The 19,496-nt window shown below is 34.3% G+C and overlaps 4 protein-coding genes across 8 annotated transcripts in view; 2 read left to right on the top strand and 2 right to left on the bottom strand.

Moving 5' to 3' along the window:
* Positions 1 to 643: 643 nt before the first annotated feature.
* On the bottom strand, positions 644 to 1,561 carry LOC104825922. Its single transcript, XM_010558366.1, has one exon. The coding sequence runs from the start codon at positions 1,559 to 1,561 to the stop codon at positions 644 to 646; it is 918 nt and encodes a 305-aa protein (XP_010556668.1).
* Positions 1,562 to 2,487: 926 nt separating this feature from the next.
* Positions 2,488 to 4,985, bottom strand: LOC104823583 (probable transmembrane ascorbate ferrireductase 3). The gene is made up of 4 exons (XM_010555215.2): positions 4,633 to 4,985; positions 4,450 to 4,498; positions 3,681 to 3,880; positions 2,488 to 2,958 (listed from the first exon to the last, which is right to left on the bottom strand). The coding sequence occupies exons 1-4, from the start codon at positions 4,795 to 4,797 to the stop codon at positions 2,698 to 2,700; spliced, it is 675 nt and encodes a 224-aa protein (XP_010553517.1). The 5' UTR covers positions 4,798 to 4,985; the 3' UTR covers positions 2,488 to 2,697.
* Positions 4,986 to 12,365: 7,380 nt separating this feature from the next.
* On the top strand, positions 12,366 to 15,033 carry LOC104823577 (probable xyloglucan endotransglucosylase/hydrolase protein 28). The gene is made up of 4 exons (XM_010555204.2): positions 12,366 to 12,702; positions 12,843 to 12,943; positions 13,321 to 13,529; positions 14,183 to 15,033. Exons 1-4 carry the CDS (start codon positions 12,519 to 12,521, stop codon positions 14,682 to 14,684), a joined length of 996 nt encoding a protein of 331 aa, XP_010553506.1. The 5' UTR covers positions 12,366 to 12,518; the 3' UTR covers positions 14,685 to 15,033.
* Positions 15,034 to 18,641: 3,608 nt separating this feature from the next.
* The window catches only part of LOC104823550, a 4,049-nt gene continuing 3,194 nt past the window's right edge, over positions 18,642 to 19,496 (top strand). Inside the window, exons 1-2 of one of the 5 annotated variants that reach the window (XM_010555182.2) lie at positions 18,642 to 18,860; positions 19,087 to 19,488. In XM_010555182.2, the coding sequence (XP_010553484.1) occupies positions 19,168 to 19,488 (321 nt within the window). In that variant the 5' untranslated portion in view covers positions 18,642 to 18,860; positions 19,087 to 19,167. Of the gene's footprint in view, positions 18,925 to 19,086; positions 19,489 to 19,496 lie in introns of all 5 variants that reach the window. The other 4 variants (XM_010555176.2, XM_019203606.1, XM_010555169.2 and 1 more) reach the window with 4 other exon arrangements.

The raw sequence follows: 19,496 nt of genomic DNA, 5'->3' as shown, positions 1-19,496 counted from the left end.
GGAGCTTGATTGCGTGAGGAAGATCTTCCGGGGTAATGATGATGTCAAAAGGGAATGCATTGTACCATAAAGCCGATGAAATAGCCACTGTCAGAGAGCAAGCGGATTCAGCCTTCCCATGCTTGTAACTTCATCATTCAGTTCTTCAAGCAGTAAGTTTTCTAGTGGTTTTCAGATCTATTTGTTCTGTCGCATTCTCTTGGTTGACAGAATATGATTTGCATGTCTGAATTAGAAAACCCTAAGGATTTGGATTCTATTATATCTGGACTGATGGATGGTGGTTCTGTTATCTTCCTTTTAATTCCTCTCAAAGAGTGTTTCTCTCTCTCAATTCACTCTTTCTTTGAATTAAAGGAAGACATAAAAACAAGAACTATTTCTCTGCAAATATCACTTCATTCCATCTCTACACATATGTCCATACACGTATTTATAAAAAACAAAATAAAAAACTGCTAATAGAAGTTACATAAAACCACAAACCACTACTAATAACTATCCTAAAAAACTGAAACATACAAACTGTAAATCAATCCATTTTAGTTTCTTAAACCGGTCCTTGAACCAACATTTTCTGTACCGGACTTGAACCAATAGAACCAACACTCCTCCTTGGTTCAATGTCTCTCAACCATGTCAATCAAAAGAGTTGTTCCACTTCACTTTCTTCAGCCTTGTTCGCTTCAATTTCAACATTTTCAGTATTCTTTTCTTTGCAAATCTTCTCGACATGCCCCATTTTATTGCATTTCCTGCATTTAACATCGGGTCTTTTCCAACATCTCCAATGTGGATGACCCTTCTTACCACAATGCTTGCACGATTCAATGGATTGCTCACCAAATTTTTCATTTCCTGTAGAATTTATTTTTGCATTTGCTATTAGAGCACCTTCCACCGATTCATCCTTTCTCATAGACTCCTCCTTTCTCATAAACCTCCTTTGTTCTTGCGCTTGAAGGGCACAAAGAACCTCTGACAATTTGATTTTCGCCATGTCTTTAGTGTTCTCCAAAGATGCCACCGTTGCTTCAAACTTTTCCGGAATAGAAACCAGAATTTTCTGCACAATCTTAACATCATCAACTTCGGTGCCAAGAATTCTTACCTTGTTGATTATATCGACAAGACGATCGATATAATCTTTCACAGACTCGTTTTCCTTCATTTTCTGTCGTTCGAATTCTCGCAGCAAATTCAGAACCTTCAATCCTCGAATTTTTTCATCCCCTTCGTACTCCTTTTTCAGAAATTCCCACATACCTTTCGCCGATTGAAGCTTCATAATCTTGATCATGATTGAGGGAGAAACTGCAGCAAACATGCACGATTTCGCCTTCGCCTTCCTCATCACTTTCTCTTTGTGATTCTTAAGTTGGTTTGTCGTCGGGTTTACCGGTAATGGAGGAACGTCGTAATCCTCCTCAACAGCTTCCCAAAGATCGGCACCCTCCATAAACGCTTGCATTCTGACGGCCCAAACCTCATAGTTTTCCCCGTCGAAGATCGGGGCAACCATGTTTAAAGCCGAATTCACCGAATTTTCAGATTGATCCATGTTCGATCCACAGATCCCAGAAAGACCTCAAAACGCTCTGATACCACTGTTATCTTCCTTTTAATTCCTCTCAAAGAGTGTTTCTCTCTCTCAATTCACTCTTTCTTTGAATTAAAGGAAGACATAAAAACAAGAACTATTTCTCTGCAAATATCACTTCATTCCATCTCTACACATATGTCCATACACGTATTTATAAAAAACAAAATAAAAAACTGCTAATAGAAGTTACATAAAACCACAAACCACTACTAATAACTATCCTAAAAAACTGAAACATACAAACTGTAAATCAATCCATTTTAGTTTCTTAAACCGGTCCTTGAACCAACATTTTCTGTACCGGACTTGAACCAATAGAACCAACAGGTTCACAGACTGGTAAAAAAGTTTGATACTTTTTACCTGAATGATGCAAACTTACCGTTTTGGATTCTCTCTGTCTTGATGGTGAAAGATTCAAACTTTAATCCAAGACAAAGCTCTTTCTCTATCTATTGGAGTCGTATATTGCAGGAATTCCGATCAGTATCCGTATCAGAGTTCCCGGCATCTCAGGGAAAAAAAAAAGAGTTCCCGGCATCTGGGCCGACATCAAACGAGCTAACTGTTCAGGGAACTAGCTACAGAAAGGGCGAGGCATCCACTTCGGTCCATACCGCCAAGGAACAGAAGAGTTCTGTCTCAACGGGAAGCGGGTTTGAGATCATGGTGAGGATCAAAGAGGCGGAATCCAGAATGTTTCAGAAGAAAGCGGATGAAGCTATGAGAGAAGCCGAGGGGATGATACAAATGAGGAATGGGTTTAGATTGGGATTTAGTTTGGTAAGAAAATGGTAGATACAAGTATTAGTGTTATCTTGAAAGATATTTTGTAAGTATATAACGATAAAATTTAGAATTTGAACATGTAGGAACAAGAATGGTTACATAAAAAAAAACACTTTACAGATAAATAAAATAAAATCCAATGTAGTATACAACGATATAAAAAAAATTACCATATAAAACATCAACCCCATTCAATAAGATAAACAAACACTCTCAATAACTGGCTCACACGACTATAAAATTTTTTAAAAAATAATAATAATGGCAGAAGATCTGATAATGGAGAATCTGGAAAAGAAAGGGAGTCAAGCGTAGCGGGAGAGGGCGACGGAGAAATCGACGAAGATGCCGAAGAGGAGGATGGAGAGGCCGGTGAAGTTGATGAGTCGTGACTCGGACCGAGTGTCGATACCGAGTCCGGTGGATCTCTCCATGAGTCCGGTCAATGCTGCGGCTATTCCCATATAAAGCAGCGCCCTCCCTCCGCTCACGTGCCACGGCATTAGCCCCACTCTCGTCCCCGTCGACGCTTTTGGTGCCAGGTACGTGACCACACCCACCACCCACTGTATATTTGTGTGTGTATATACACACCCACCACGATATAAAAAAGTCCAAATTTTTTTTAGGATTTGTATTAATTCCGATAGATATGAATGAATATAGTTAGACGTTAGTGATATTGAAGAGTGTTGGTATATGGTTATAATAAATATGAAAATTTTTATAAAAAAATGAAAAATTTCCTTCAACGACTATTAGAATTAGAAACTATCAAGATTTGGGAAATAAAATCTAAATAAAGAAAGTATATTTATAATGTATATTCGATAAAATATAAGAGATTTGTATATATCTCTAATAGAAATCTATGAATAGAAACCTATGTGCTTAGGATTATTCTAGATATACAAATGCTATTTCAGTAGCGAAGAGGAGGAATGGGTCGTTAGAAGAAATTCTAAGATACATATGTAAATACTATATATACTATTTATTTACCGAATTTCTTCTATGGGACACTTAACAGAAATTGCTAATTACAAGTTTGAAAAGATGTACAAATATATATTTTTTTGTTGTTTAATGGAAAAGGAAAGATAAAGCATTATCTCGTATTTCTTATCACGGTATCTGATTTCTAAAAAGACATATTTTATATACGAGAGTTTGAATCTAACGGGTCAAAAGATGATTCTTGTCTACCAACCGGGTCACCACATACAAATAAATTTTAAGTATATGGTTTTTGAAACTATATAATATTATTGGAACGATTGGTACGTACCTGGAGACAGAACAAGATGAAAGTGGAGAGACCGATCCACGAGTGGAGAGAGACCATGTCCTGGAGGCGTTGCATGTCGTGGAATCTGAAAACGGCACATATCCCCACAATCCCAAGCACCAATCCCACCATATGCACCATTCCATGCACCACCTTTTGCACGTAGTGTGACCCGTACACCGTCTTGTACGCCATCATCCCTTCCATTTATTTATAAAAAAAATCTATATAAATACCTCAAAATTTTAAAATATATCAAATACATATTTAAACTTTTAATTTGATATAATTAATATTATACATATTAAAATATTTAAAATCGATATTCCAAATGTTAAAATGTTTTAAATCAATATACTTGACTCATAAAATCATATCAATTTCTAATTTTTTTTATAATATATAAAATATTTATACAAAAATATTTTCACAGATGATATAGAATATTTTTTAAATATGAATCATGTTGTCATAATATTCATAATAATTTATTAAAAAAATTTCAATAATTCTTTCGATTTTATGGTTGAAATTGAAAATTGTTATCGATTTTATAAATTATATAATCAATTTAAAACATTGTATACATCAATTAGATAAATTAAAATTAAAAGTCTATGTATTTATTTGATATATTTTGAAAATTGGGATACATATAAACTTTTCCCTTTTTTTATAAATTTACATTTACATTCCATTAACGTGTAGCAAAATTATGCTCTCGTATTAAAAAAAAAAAATGGCCTATCTCTATACATGGATTGGTTACCTTCACCGACGAGGAAGAGGAAACCGCAGAACATGAGAAACGGGTGCACCTATATATCATTCATTTCCAAACCCCAACAAACCAAAATTAGAAAAACAAAATAGTAATTAGACCCATATATAAAATGAAACGATTGAACAACTCCATACACGTTACAAACACATAAATCAATTCTATACTTACGTTGAAAACTCTAGCAGGGTTGTCGGAATCATATTCAATGCCTTCACGGTAATGGAGAAGCCATACCAGCATGAGAATCACGGATAAGATGCCGAAGAAATGGGCCAAGAGAGTGAGACGTGTCGAAGAGCGCTTCAGAGTGGTTCGATCCACTGAATAATCCATCGTCCGTTCTCTCTCTGATTTGACGAAACAGATCGATTCGCAGAACAGAACACAAGAGAACGTGGTGGAAAGAGTCGGGCTTTTGTCTGGTCTTGATGGGATTGATGATATTCTTATAGGCTTATTTATATTTGCAACGACCCTCCAAAAAAAATAAAAAGAATACCTAAAGTTACACGTAAGTTCGTGTTTAGGTCATACAATGTTAATTAAACATGGATTTTTTTTTTTTGGAAAAAAATGGAGAGGGAATTGCTTACATGTTAGGGTTTGGAATATTTAAGGGATGCTTTTGTAAAAGATAAAAAGGAGGGTTCGTTTCAAAACATACGTAGACAAAAGAGCTATGGATTCCTCTCTTGGATATGTTCTTTGTGTTTGTATCTAAATCTCACCTAAATCACTTTGGCCCTACCTTATTCTATTAAAGGCTTTTCTAGAAAACGCGACATTATATGATGTAACAATTTATTCACATATAATATTTATGGAGAGGCCCCAAATTCTTTCCATGTGTAAAGTAAAAAACCACGGATCATAAAATCATCTAAAGTATTCAATTGTTTTTCTCGCCTTATATATAATTAATTTATAAATTATATGTAAATCATATATACTTGGTAAGGATCAAATTCTTTGTTCAATGTTTTGTATCAAGACACGAAAATATATGCAATTATATATGAAATCAATCACACTTTTTTTTTTGTAAAGAAAACCAATCACATTATACCATGCAATACTGTTCGTTGCATTACTTTTAGTAGTACTTCTTGCCACCTTAGAAAGAACATAGACACGTGTACACAGATACGCGTACACACAGACACGTGTACACAAATACAGACACGTCGTACATACATACACATATATATATATAGTTTCGTCGGCTCATGTTACAGAACTATAATTGATATTTTGTGTTCTATTTTAGAGTGGTTATTATCTTTTGTGAATAAGATCACACCCGTATTGCTTCACTTTTTTTTATTGCGCAAGTTTTTGTAAATTTATCTATTAAATTGATTTAAATTTCAATGAATTTACGAATTATAAAAGGCTAAAAATTATAGATTGGTAAGAGGTTAAACTTTATTTTATTTAAAATTTTGTATTTCACTGTTTTATTCTCGCAATTTTCGAGTTTCATTTATTCTTATTTTAAATCATATACTCTTCTTTATTTTTATCGTTATCTGTTTTAATAAATGAAAGATCCTCACGCAGCATTGAAAATGTCAGTGGGCCTATGAGCCTTAATCAGTAAATCTTGTGCAGAATGTTTTCATATTTAGGCCTTTTGAATTTTAAAATGTTACCCCGATAATAGGTTTCGTCGCAATTTGGGCATATTAGCCCACTCAGATCCATTATGACATAAATCGTATATAACATATGGTTTTGTAGGAAACGAATTTAGTCTACCATGTCATTTTGCGATGACCTTAAACGATATTTCCTTTTTTTTGTTAGTCAATAAATAAGACACATGAAGAGTGTTATCTCCATGTGATTCGTACCCCAAAATGTTTTTTTTATCATAATAATTCTATAAGATTACAAATCTAATTAATTAAAATATTTCATTCATAATACACCACACACACACATATATATATATACACTCAAAGTAAGTATATATATATATATATATATATGAGCGTATTGTGTGTGTATATAAAATATAAAAAGGTAGTTAGCAAAAAAAAAAAAAAAGAATTAGACAGTAGGGAATGGAGAAAAAGATGGAGTTGTCATTTGATGCTACACGCTTTCTAAATTTGTGTAGAAATTTTGTCCATTACTCTCCTTCTTTGTTGTATCATCATTACCGTTTAAACAATATGGTTCTTTATTTAAATATGCATAATAAATTTGACTAAGCTATACCAAAATTAGATGGTTAAGACCCATGAAGAATGGTAGGTTATGGAGCCCTCTTTTATTTTTATTTGCTAATCAAATGGCATGGATAATAATAATAATAATTAATAAAAAAAAAACAGGATTGACTGATAATATCCTAGTTTGCAGAAAATCTAGATGGAAATTATATTGTTTGAAAATATATTTCTAAAAAACAATAATTTATAACATTTCTAAAAAAAATAAGAAATTATACTAAATTATAAGGTTTACTTTTCAATTAATATCTAAAGACGGCCTCATCCTCCCACCTGTCTGAAAAAGAAAGCAAAAACCATATTAAAAACGCGTTCCGATTATATTAGCAATCAATATTTTAGTTGCTTAATCCATAGTATAATTACCACTTTACTGTTACAACCATACTAATATATATATATATATAATATATATATATATATTCTTGCACAGACATGCTAATTATGTTTGTTCTACGTTTTTTTTACTACATCGATTTGAACAACTGATGGATTATTTACAGCAAATAATAATAATAACTAATCTAGTAATCTGTCGATGATGCAGCTGTCATAAACCAATAATTAAACTCAATTTAAATTAAGAAAAATTACAAAGGAAAATGAAATTACCAATCTTCTATTTCTTTTTTTCCGGTCCACACTATTATTTAGGTGTCTATGGTTTTGTAAAATAAGAAACAACAAGATTTCTTGTTATATATTTATTTCATTTATTTGTATATTTTACGTCCATTTTCACGGTTACTTCCATACAGTGATGTTGTCATCTGTGAATAGGTCAATATATTTTTTCCAATTTCCAGTTATTTTTTGGTGAAACCAAGGCCAGTAATCATCTGATTTTTTTTTAACACTTAAATTTACATATATGTTAAGAGCAAAATTCCCCTATATATCTCATGTAATAAAAAGTTTTACGTGCAATAAACGTCAAAAAAGGAATTCACATTCACAGTTCATCACAAAAAAAAAAGTACAAAAATTTGCATCATGGAAGAGAAGAGATGCATCTCATTGATACAGTTTCCTGCTTGATCTAAATCGTTACACTGTTATAATATTATATATATATATACATATGTTTGGTTTTGTTAGGCCGATTGGACCCACCATCCTTATGCGTTGCCCTATCAAGGAAGATACTGCAATCTACACTGACTAACATAAAATGAAATCGAGATAAAATGAAAGAAATGATGTGAAATAATCAATTGATTATTACATTTTTCTAATATAAGTTTGAATTTTGAGGATTGATGTTATTTGACACTTAGGACTCATCAATCAATCGAGATTATTAGCTCCCCGCACAACAATGGAATGGACCCATTGGTATGTTTGGTCCACACGATCGAGTTGTGTAAGCATGTCTTTCAAGCTTTAGATAAGACAGAACTGTTAACAGGTTCTCGTAAACACACATCTGCATAGATGGACACGAATCGAATATCCTAAAATTTAGAAATATCTGGCTTAATATTCACGAGTTTTAGAAAAATATGATCTCGTTTTCGTCTATGTGAAATCCGAATAATCAGAGTGAACTCAATTACCCGAAAATATCTAAATCCAAAATAGATGTTTTTTTTATTGATTTTAGGATATTTTGATAATTTTATTTAGAAAAATATAATTGTAAATAAATTAAAATATCAAAAATATAAAAGTCATTTTATTCACACCTAGATATCGGGATAATCTGTTATGGTTAAGAAAAACCGGAACCCGAACCCAAACATGGTCTGAAAACCTCTTTGCATCCATCTTTGGATTCGTTACTTAGAATACCCGTATCTCGATTACCCACGAGATCGAATACCCGAAAAACCGTAGATCTTAAATACCTGCGCCCAAACCTAGAATATATATATATATATATATAATATCCGGCGTATCATTCACTTAGGGGAAAAAATTATATGGTGATGGGGATTGGATAGTACATAATGCTGACATGTCAACTGAAATGAGATTGACGTAGATAAGATCCACGATAACATGAACGGCCAATGTGTGTGGTCCATTTATCATAGCTGTCTATATCTCAACCAACGATTTATTTCATTTACGAAGTTTCTTGCACGTAACCTCCAACCATGGACTAATGGACATTCCTATTCCTATTAGTGACCCCAGTTTTTCTTTTTACAATAATATGAATATGCCCATATATATATATATAACTATATATATATTGTTTCTTGAAATCCGATAACAATTTTGTAACCTAGATTTGACTTGATTAATTTCATTGATATCTATGCATATGCACACATGAATATTGAAATTAAGAACCCTAATGATGAGTTATCGTGGGCTCACCGCACTGTGTGGAACACTTAGTATAATTAATCGCCCACTAACACACATAAAGTAGCAACTGAGAAAACTCCAAAGGAGTCACACCATGATTTGTAATCATGATACTTATCTTCACAAATAAGCAACTGAATAAATCCACCAAGAAAATAAAATAGTATATTGATATATTATATACATAAATTTTAATAGTATATTATATACATATAGCAGTAACGGCTGTGACGGAGGTTAATATACAACGAGAAACGGACCTACACAGAAAGAACCAAAATTCTTCGGAATATTTTAAAAAAATTAAATTTTTGTATGCTCTATATTTGTTACTGAGGAACCCCACCACGCTGCATAAACTTTTGGCCTCATTGCCATTTGGAATTCGGCGGAATCTCATGATTTATAAATCCAGCTAACTCGTACACTATATATAATATATGCACACACAAACACATATACAGTAATATGTAAAACGTTTACCGATACATGTATATACGGATGCATCTAATGATAAATACGGATGCAAAGTTAAAATGTGTTTTTAGAACAGCGGAGTTGATTAATTACATGGGTTTAATACATTCATTGGGCAATGGCATAAACCATAATTTCAAGTGATACGTTGACCCAAGCGACAGATCAGAGCCGTTGGATATAGAGAAATTTAATCGGAGAGAAAATCCCCATGCAGCTATCAACGGCTATGATTCACTCACTGACTTCACAGTCCGTTGGGATCGGATCAATGCAAAACCTCTCGTGAATATCCCCACATCGGGATCTTTTCAACAGATTCCAATGGCCTCCAAAAATGGCGTGCACGTTAGCTGAATACCTTAGTCTATGCTAACGCGCGCCTGATAACCGTGGAGACCTTCCCAATATAAATTCAATTAAATAAAGAAATATGGTTTTACTTTTTTTTTTCGCACCGAACCTAGTAATAATAATTATTACTATCATAATATATTTTATGCGCGTGAATCGTGTGGGCCCAATATGACCCAGCGATTCATCGATTCGACGGGCCGAAACGGGGATTAACGACGTCACAGTTGCCGTTAGTTCTCGGCGAGGATATATCTTAGTGGGCCAATCAAAGGTCCAACGGCTATCCTCGCTGACGTGGCGGGATAGTGTCTGTCCAAGTCAGCTTTTTGCCGGGAAAAAATTTGAGGGGAAACTAACAAACCCATACCCCAAAGATTAGTTTTAAGAAAATGTTATAATGATTTCGACGACCAAAAATATGAATGCCAAGATGAATTCTGGACTGGTTTTGTTGAATAATTATTATACAATCTTTAAATACGCGTACATTTACTACGTACCTATATAAGCTACATTCGATATTTATTTGTTTGATATTTTTTGTTTATTATATACGCATATGATATTAAAAATAATTATGTTGAGTATATAGTGAATTGATATACAAAACATTGCCAGTAATTAGTAGAGAACACAAAACGTTTTTCGAAAGAATAAATAATTTTGTGTTATTTATTGTGTGGATTAGGCGAGTGAATTAGGCCATTTTTTTGTTACATTTCCAGCTGTCAATTACAATTATCTTAAAACCGCTAACACCAATACGACATCGTCTACGTGGAGCGAACGCGAACGTCATTGAGGATCTTACACGTCCTTTGCCACGTGTCAGATAAACGGTGAGGAGCGGGTTTCACACGCGCCGGATCACGCGAGTATCATTTCAAGCGTTTTTACTATTTTTCGTATTCCTCTTATTATCAGTGATTTACGGTTCACCTCTGACAAAGGGTAAAATTGTGGATTAGGCCAACGAAGAGGGGTAGTTTGGAGAATGTGTCATATATGACAAACCTGTAACGGGGACGGCGAGATGGGGCGGCGGCTTGGACCGATCCTTTTCCCCGTTACGTTTTTACAATTAATAGAAATACTTTTTTTTTCTTTGACCCCCAAAAGTCTCGAAAATAAATATTTTTTTAACCCCAAAGGATTCACCTTTTCTTAAAATGCACCCCGTTTGTTCCCGAGAGGCGATTTCTGGTCCACCGCTTTGTATATAAAACAATTAAAATAAATTTTTTTGTGTGAATAAAAACAACTAAAATATTCTTTGCTTTTCAACTAGTATTATGATTTTCGCACTTTATCCCTCCTTTAAGAAAGCTATGAATTTGAATCCATCTCCGACTTATTTTGCATGGAAAATATTACATAATTAAGAAGTCATAATTTTTACTAATAGCGTAAAAAAATTCTCGATTTAATATCATTTTTTTTTACCATTTTCAACACTAGTTCACCCCTACATATATTATAAATATTTCAGAATAAAATTTTAGAGCAATATTTCTTGTTACGAAAACAAACCTTCGTGTGCTAGTGATAAGTATATAATTAGAGATAAAAAAAAGAATAAGTATATAATTTTCATAAAAAAAGAATAAGTATATAATATCGATGCTATACCATACTTGCATTGTGATATAATAATAGTAGTCTTTTTTATTTACATTTTCTTAATTATAGAAATTGCAATTTGATTGAACAAAAAAAAAAGAAATTGCAATTTGTAACCCTCTTTTTTTTTTCTTTTGAATTGCAGTGTTCGTCGAACAGAGCGACACACCACCTGTGACTATTTGTCGGGACACATGTGTAAGAAGCAAAGCCCCCCTCATGCTTTTATTGGTCCCCCTGTTTTTTCGTATCGTTATTTTCGGCCCTTTTTAAAGGCCATTTCTTTGCCAATAAATTTGAATAACTCAATCATAATTTAAAATCTAATTAAGCTGAATCTCTACGGAAATGTAATAATGGGCACTTATTTAGGGTTCATTATGAGCACGAAATTATAATTTGATAAGTAATAGATATTAGATATAACTATGAATGGACACGCACCCACCAACCTACACATAAACACAATTATAGCGATTACAACTCATATACACAATCAAATACGACTTTAAATGCACGAAGTTAAAAAAAATGGTATGGATTTTCAAGATTTAAAGTTGAGTACTTGAGTCTTTTTTTTTTTTGTAAAGCATTTATAAATTAAGGAGAAAATTGCCAAAGCTACGCATTTATTGTAATATCTATCAAAATAGAAATTCTTGAAAAAAAATTAGAAACAAAGATTTCCGGAGCCTTCCATGCAAATACGCTCATCATCAAAGATTTTCTCGACTCGAATTGTCACCGCGTAAAAAAAAGAAAAGAATATGGAAATAAAATAATTTCAAGATTTCCAAATTAAATTTAAAAAAAAAACACTCAAAAATAAAACAACCCAGCAAGACACGTCAGACGAAATCCTCATTCTCTCTCTCTAACCTTTTCGCCTCTCTCTCTCTCTCCACATCCGTAGCTGTATTCCGCAAGCGATTCTTCGTTTCTCTCTGCCCTCTCGTCTTCGTAAAGCTATACAATATATATATACAGTCAGAGAGGCATCTGAGACAGAGCAGTATTAAGAAAAAAAAAGTTTTTTTTCTTAAAAAAATGGATCTTTTAGGTAGTGTGTTGGTTTTTATGGTTCTGTTCGCTGGTTTGGTTTCTGGGTTTGCCCTGGAAACACTTCCTGTTATATCCTTCGAGGAAGGTTACTCGCATCTGTTCGGTGACCAGAACTTGGCTGTCCGTAAAGATGGAAAATCTGTCCGTTTATCGCTCGATGAGAGGACAGGTCTGTTCCTGTTTTGTCTCTCTTTTTTCTGAACAGTTTGTTCATCTCTGTTTTTGCTAAGGTTCCTATGTTCTTTCTGAGTGTTTTTTGGTAGATATTATCCATAGATTTTGTTGTTTTGGCTGAAAATTTGTTTGCAGGGTCTGGGTTTGTGTCAAATGATCTGTACCTTCATGGGTTCTTCAGTGCAAAAATCAAACTTCCTGCGGATTACACTGCTGGAGTTGTCGTTGCCTTCTATGTAAGTGATCACAATGATAACCCTTCTATGATTTTGTTTCAAAAAATGGGTTGCCTGATGTATTTTTTTTTCTTATTGTTTTGATCTTTTATCTTTCTATTCTTTAGATTGAACATGTCAGTGTTTCTACTCTTTTTTTTCTCTGCGTTCAGCCAATTGGCTTTTTGACAATAATACTTCGCGTAACCCTTCACTTTTTTTGCTCAAGTTCATATCTTTTCGTATTGTCCCGTGATTAGAAGAAGCCATTGGGTCCACCGAGGATAAATCAATTAAGAAAATTTCCAACGAATATGATTGGTGTTTTGAATAGTTGCCGAACCCTTTATCTGGGTTGATTGCAAAGTCCTGAAATTTCGTTGATTCGTGCGTGTCAGATGTCAAATGGAGACATGTATGAGAAGAACCACGACGAGATAGATTTCGAGTTCTTGGGAAACATTAGAGGGAAAGAATGGAGGATTCAGACGAACATCTACGGCAACGGAAGCACCCACTTGGGCCGAGAAGAGAGATGCTATCTCTGGTTCGACCCAACTGAGGATTTCCATCAATACAGCATCCTCTGGTCCGATTCCCACATCATGTAAGAAACCCTTTTCTAAATCCACCTTAAATTACACTATATCTGGTTTGATCCAACTGATGGGTGTTTTGGTATCATGATCTGTACCCATTGTTCGAATTATGCTTAAGTATTTTGATTTCGGTATTCTCGGAGGCACTTGACTCTTGTTGTGTTTGTGACTCAGCTTTCAGGTGACGTTGTCGTTTTGATTCGATAATGTCTCTATTTAAGGAAAACCTGTGGGGTTTCTGTGGGGATCGTTTGGTTTTATTGAATGCTTTTGGTGTGAGGTTTCAGAGATTCTTCTTAGTTTCATTTGTTCCGTTTATTTAATTTCTTCTTCTGGAAACCTCTTGTGATTGTTTTGGACAACATTTACTTTGGTTGTTTTCCCGTTTCCTGGTTCCTCTTGTTTTTGTCACAAAACCACCTTTTTTTTTCTTTCCTCTGTCCCCAAAAATGGTTGCTGATTCGTTTTTTTTCACGAACAGAGCATGCGGTTTCAGACAAATTCAAATCTTTTTTAGTGAAATAATCTATACCCCAATACATTAAAAACTGAAACTTTTCCCAAATTGTACCGTTTTTTCAGTTGATTAACCTCTGAAAACCGATCAAGATTGAGAATTTATTGTGAAATAATCTGAATTCTTTGTTTTTTTTTTCTGCAGATTTTACATAGACAACGTTCCAATCAGGGAGGTGAAGAGGACCGCGTCCATGGGCGGTGACTTCCCGTCTAAGCCGATGTCGCTCTACTCCACGATATGGGACGGCTCGAAATGGGCCACCAATGGTGGCAAGTACGGCGTAAATTACAAATATGCCCCTTTTGTCGCCCGGTTTTCCGACTTCGTTCTCCACGGCTGCGCCGTCGATCCCATCGAGCAGTTGCCCAAATGCGACTTTTCCGGCGAAGAACTCCGGCGAGCTGCGGAGCTAACGTCTTCTCAGAGGATCACGATGGAGGATTTCCGTAGGAAACACATGACGTATTCTTACTGCTACGACCAGACAAGGTACAAGGTTGTCCTGCCGGAGTGTGTTCTAAATCCTGCTGAGGCTAAGCGGCTTAGGGTTTACGATCCGGTCACTTTTGGCGGGATTCCTCACCGTCACGGTAAGAACCGCCGCCGCCGGAGACGAGCCGTCGTGGGGTCGGAGGCAATGTAATACGGTGGGTGAATGAGAGAGGGGGTCTCTATAATAAGTCCATATTTACATGATTTGGTCCATATATATATATATATATCTGTATTCCTGATTTTCAGTTTAGAGGGTCATTTTGATTTCATCTTGTATAGGAAACTCGAAAAAAAAGGAAAAAAAATATTATTTCATTAAGAGATTTGGTATTTTTGTTTTGTTTTCATAAAAAAATAATTTATGGGATGGTTCACGAGGAGAGTGGGTGGCTGTGATTCGTTCTGTGAATTGTGTTTTTTCGTATAGAAACTCTTAAAAAGATTCTTGGATTATTTCTATGGTTTTTTTTCCCAATTCGATTCGATTCATTATTGTATCTCTTGGTACTTTTTTTTGTTTGTTCGTGGGTCCAATAAATATTCTCGAGTCGATTGTCTATATTGTGTGACCATGTTCATGCACATGCACACAATATAAAACATATCTATCTACCATTGGAAATCTTTTTTTTTTTTTTCTAACAAGATGTTTAAATTATAATGATGTGAACATATTATCTTTACTTGTGAAATAAAACATCTATAGATATGTTTACAATATTTGTCTATGTATTGACAAGTGGTGTTACCTATGGCAGCTTCTTTTGTGGAGATTGGTGACATGAGGTTATATATCTATTAGCCTCATGTCAAATGGGGCATGTGCCCCCACCCCTTTCAACATAGGTCCACCTTTGATTATGATTCAAGTCATGATTACAATTAGATAAACTAAGATCTTGTTAGATGGTAATATTTGTGTAAAACAAATCTATGCCATAACTACATTGAGATAAACTAAGATATGGTAATATATATATATATATATGTAAAATAAATCTACCATATTTTATTTGGACAACGTCCTTATGATCGATGAACTAATGCAAAAAATTTAAATTTTTGGGCACTACTCCAACCATCAATAAGATCTCGATACGTGGTATCACAATATTACATGGATCTGTTTAACTGAATTGGATATTATTGATAATGATGTATATGAATTTGATTCTTTGAGAATACACAAACGATTAGTGGATGGTAAAGAAGGGATTAGAGCCATAGTGTCATGATCAACTTTTTTTTATACGTGTCTTAATTCATTTCCTAATGGGTGGGACCAAAACTTGTTGGTGTTAGCATTAAGTATAACATAAATATTCATGTAATGAATTACAGAACTCTCTCTTTTCTCTACAATTCGTAGACACGCATTAATTTGTACATATACGTGCATGCATACGTATATACATACGAGTGAAATCCGTATATTTATATATATGTACAAATACGTCCAAGTCCTCAACAATAGGGACCATGGATGTGGTACAAATATTATAAAAAAGAGATAAGAGTTTGGACCAAATTGTTCTGCTCTCTTTTGGTTTAGACGTCAATGTTGAGACAACCATTTTCCAACTGTACTACTGTAGGTTTTTAGAACCCTCTGGATGCTTCCAAAGGTTCGTCATGCAACTTGTTCTTATCCGAATTCATCCTCCATTTTTTAAAATAAAAGAATAAATAAATAATTGATTTTCTCTTTTGGATTTTGTGGTGTCTGATAAAACAGGAATAAAATTGGAAAGTGTTTATGGACCACCACAGGGATCTCTTCACGTCAACATCTCGTCTATGTATGCTTTCGAAATTTGATCAAAGTACGTTTATCGTTAATTACATTATCGCCTATCTTCTTCTTCTTCTTCTTCTTCTTCTCTTGTAACAATTTGGGTTGATTATAACATTTTTCGTAATTAATGAAATTTGAAACCTAGCACCCATTGATGCGACTCATGATCTTGACTCATATCTATAAATGACAAGAGATGGTGATGATGATGATGATGATTATAATAATAATAATTATTATTATTATTTATCTATAAATTTAGGCCCATGCGAATTACAAATCATTAAAAAACAAATAGGCCCATATACTTGGACTAGGCTTTTTACAGAGGTATAAATCTGTATTCTTCACATGTTGGAACCTTTGGTAGAATTTTAGGTCAGGGTAGTCATTGTTGCCAATATTTTGCCCTAAAATATCAAAGTACAAATAAATGGAACCAAGAAAATCCAAGAATAGAGAACCGAAGTGGTCTTTCACAAGTTTGTAGGTTTGCTTGGGCTTTTTGTACATACATATATATGCTCATAGCTGAATCTAGAAAAATTTATCAATGGAGCAACATAAAAACTATAAGAAGATATTGTCATTAATAATAGAACATGAATATGTACGTATATAAAATCAACGATTAAGAAATGAATAATCAATATTTTAGACAACACCAAAGTATAAAATTAAGGATGCGATTTAAGAATAATATCACGGAAGATATTGTTTCATATCCTTCTATTATGCCCCGCAACATAAGGCTCGTGAGCGAGTAAAATCTTGACTCGAAGAAGATCGAAGCGTGCGACAGAAGAGGTTTGATGAGTGCTTCTGCAAATTGATCTTGAGATGTCACATGATCCACCCGAAGGCAACCATCTTACACCAACACTTAGGGTTGACGTCGAGAAACGAACGTCGTCAAAAAAGAGAAAAAAAGTAGCACGTTGGTTATAGTTGATGGTGATGAACACCGTTGTCGGAAAAAAAAAGACTACGAAAAAAAGAGAAGAAAAAGAATGTAAGACGATACTCAAAGTGATAATACTATTGGATTTAGTATATCATCGTCATCTTCATTGTCATTTTTGGATTCAACCAATATTGTTGATAAGAAGAAAAAATTTAGAACAAAAATTGAACTCTGATACCGTAATAGAAAAATGTTTTTCTATTATTGATTAATGCAAGATACACATTAATATATATAGAAAAATATAATATAATATTCTATGTATAATATCTAGACTAAATCATAATCATATTAATAAGTATATTTTCCTATAAAAACTATTATAATTTAAAAGATAAATTTAAATTTTGTATGTTGTCATTTCACAATTTTTGTTGAAAACTTATCAAATTTATAATGAAATTAAGTTTTTTTTAATAAAATGAATGGGGTTTATTACATAGATCTGCCTATATATATATATATATATATATATATTCCTAGAAACGAATGAAGATTTGATATAAGGTTGTAAAAGCAGAATTCGTGCCTAAACATAAAATGGAAAATCTGGTTATGATGAACTTGTAAATTGTTTTGAAGGATTTTGCAAAATCATATATACATACGAAATTTTATTTATCATATTATTATTATTATTATTATTATTATTTTGGATATGCCATTTGTCAAGGGCCAATATGTTTTGGGAATGTAATGTATGGTGGACGGGTATTTTCCAATTTCCACGTGTTGCCTGGAATGGAATGGCAGAACTGTAAATACCGGAGTAAGGGAAAGGCAAAATGGTCTAAAAGGGTCCACGTGTAAGTCTAACGTGGTTCCGCCGAGGCCCATGGGTCCAAAATTACGGAGCGATGGTATTCCCTAATCATCTCTTTATTATATTTAAAGTTTTCAAGAAGAAACTTAAATATTTTTGTCAGGTAAAACGATCAACGGATGTTTAATGGTTACGCAAATGAATCGAAATAAGCAGTGGTTTGGATTTGTAACAAAATTCTAAGTAATCTTTATTGGTATTTCTATTTTATGGCTCCCAACAAATAATCGTAGGTTAACTTAAATCAACGGGTTAACGCGTCGTTGAAGCACGTGACTTTAGTTAAAGAAAAAACATGATCCAACGATGTTAATGTTTTTTTTTTCTTTCAATGGATTGAAATTGAATTGAACAATATATATAATCGTTTGTTTCGATTTCTGTTTAATTATTTATATAACTAAACGATCTATTTAAAAAAATTGAGAAAAAAAACAAGGAGAAAAATGTGGGAGTTAAAAGGGTTAAAGATGCAGAGAAATTGAGCTCTAATGTCATATAAGCCACCCTTTTAGACCCTTGAATGCATGCGTCCTAATTAAGCCAAATCTCTCTTCCCCTTCACACCTCTCTCTCTCTATCTCTCTCTCTCTCCACGGATCTCTTCCTCAAAACCCTAGATCTCCCTCTCTCTCTCTCTCTCTCTCTCTCTCTGCCTTGTTTAGAAGTTTCCCTCACTTTGCACATAACACGAACTAGATTACTCTTCTTCCAGGGGGTGCGCATTTGCCAGATCTGTGGGGTAACACTCTCGTTTGCCTCAAAAACCCTAATATTTCTGGCGATTGTTGTTTCACGCGTACTGGGTTAGCTCATCATTCCGAAATTCACCTGCTCCTTTCTGGGTTCTGTCTTAATTGTGTAGAATTTTAGCTAAATTCGAGGATTTTAATGTTCTGGTCAAGGATGTTTAGTGATCTTGTTGGGTTCTAGCTGACCCTTACGAAATTTAGCTTTGGTTTCTGCAGATCTGCTTGAATTTGATCGTCGGAAGCTATGAATGGTGTTTGGTAGCCAAAAAAAAAACTTTTGACTCTGTGATATCACGAATGGCAATGCCGCCGGGAAGTGTGATTCCGTCGGATAAAATGCAGTTTCCGGCCGCCTCAGCTCCCCCCGCCGGGCATTGGATCCCTGACGAACGTGATGGGTTTATCTCGTGGTTGCGGTCGGAATTTGCCGCGGCCAATGCCATCATCGACTCGCTCTGTCAGCATCTCCGCGCCATTGGGGATCCTGGCGAGTATGATGCTGTGATCTCTGCTATTCATCAGAGGCGGTTCAACTGGACGCCTGTTCTTCATATGCAGCAGTATTTCCCAGTGGCTGATGTGGTTTACACGCTGCAGCAGATAGCTTGGAAGCGGGAGGCGCAGGC

This window comes from Tarenaya hassleriana, unplaced genomic scaffold (genome assembly GCF_000463585.1).
Source record: "Tarenaya hassleriana unplaced genomic scaffold, ASM46358v1 Cleome1, whole genome shotgun sequence".
Lineage (NCBI taxonomy): Eukaryota > Viridiplantae > Streptophyta > Magnoliopsida > Brassicales > Cleomaceae > Tarenaya > Tarenaya hassleriana.
Note: the sequence above shows the minus strand (reverse complement) of the source record. Positions and strands in the feature narration are given on the sequence as shown.

Bases quoted from the DNA above. Each gene is read 5' to 3' on its own strand.
- LOC104825922 (XM_010558366.1), bottom strand. From the start codon at position 1,561: ATGGATCAATCTGAAAATTCGGTGAATTCGGCTTTAAACATGGTTGCC.
- LOC104823583 (XM_010555215.2), bottom strand. From the start codon at position 4,797: ATGGATTATTCAGTGGATCGAACCACTCTGAAGCGCTCTTCGACACGT. The intron at 4,499-4,632 runs GTAAGTATAGAA...AATGATATATAG, and splicing joins ACCCTGCTAGAGTTTTCAAC to GTGCACCCGTTTCTCATGTT. The intron at 3,881-4,449 runs GTAACCAATCCA...AATAAATGGAAG, and splicing joins CCTCTTCCTCGTCGGTGAAG to GGATGATGGCGTACAAGACG.
- LOC104823577 (XM_010555204.2), top strand. From the start codon at position 12,519: ATGGATCTTTTAGGTAGTGTGTTGGTTTTTATGGTTCTGTTCGCTGGT. The intron at 12,944-13,320 runs GTAAGTGATCAC...CGTGCGTGTCAG, and splicing joins GAGTTGTCGTTGCCTTCTAT to ATGTCAAATGGAGACATGTA. The intron at 13,530-14,182 runs GTAAGAAACCCT...TTTTTTCTGCAG, and splicing joins TGGTCCGATTCCCACATCAT to ATTTTACATAGACAACGTTC.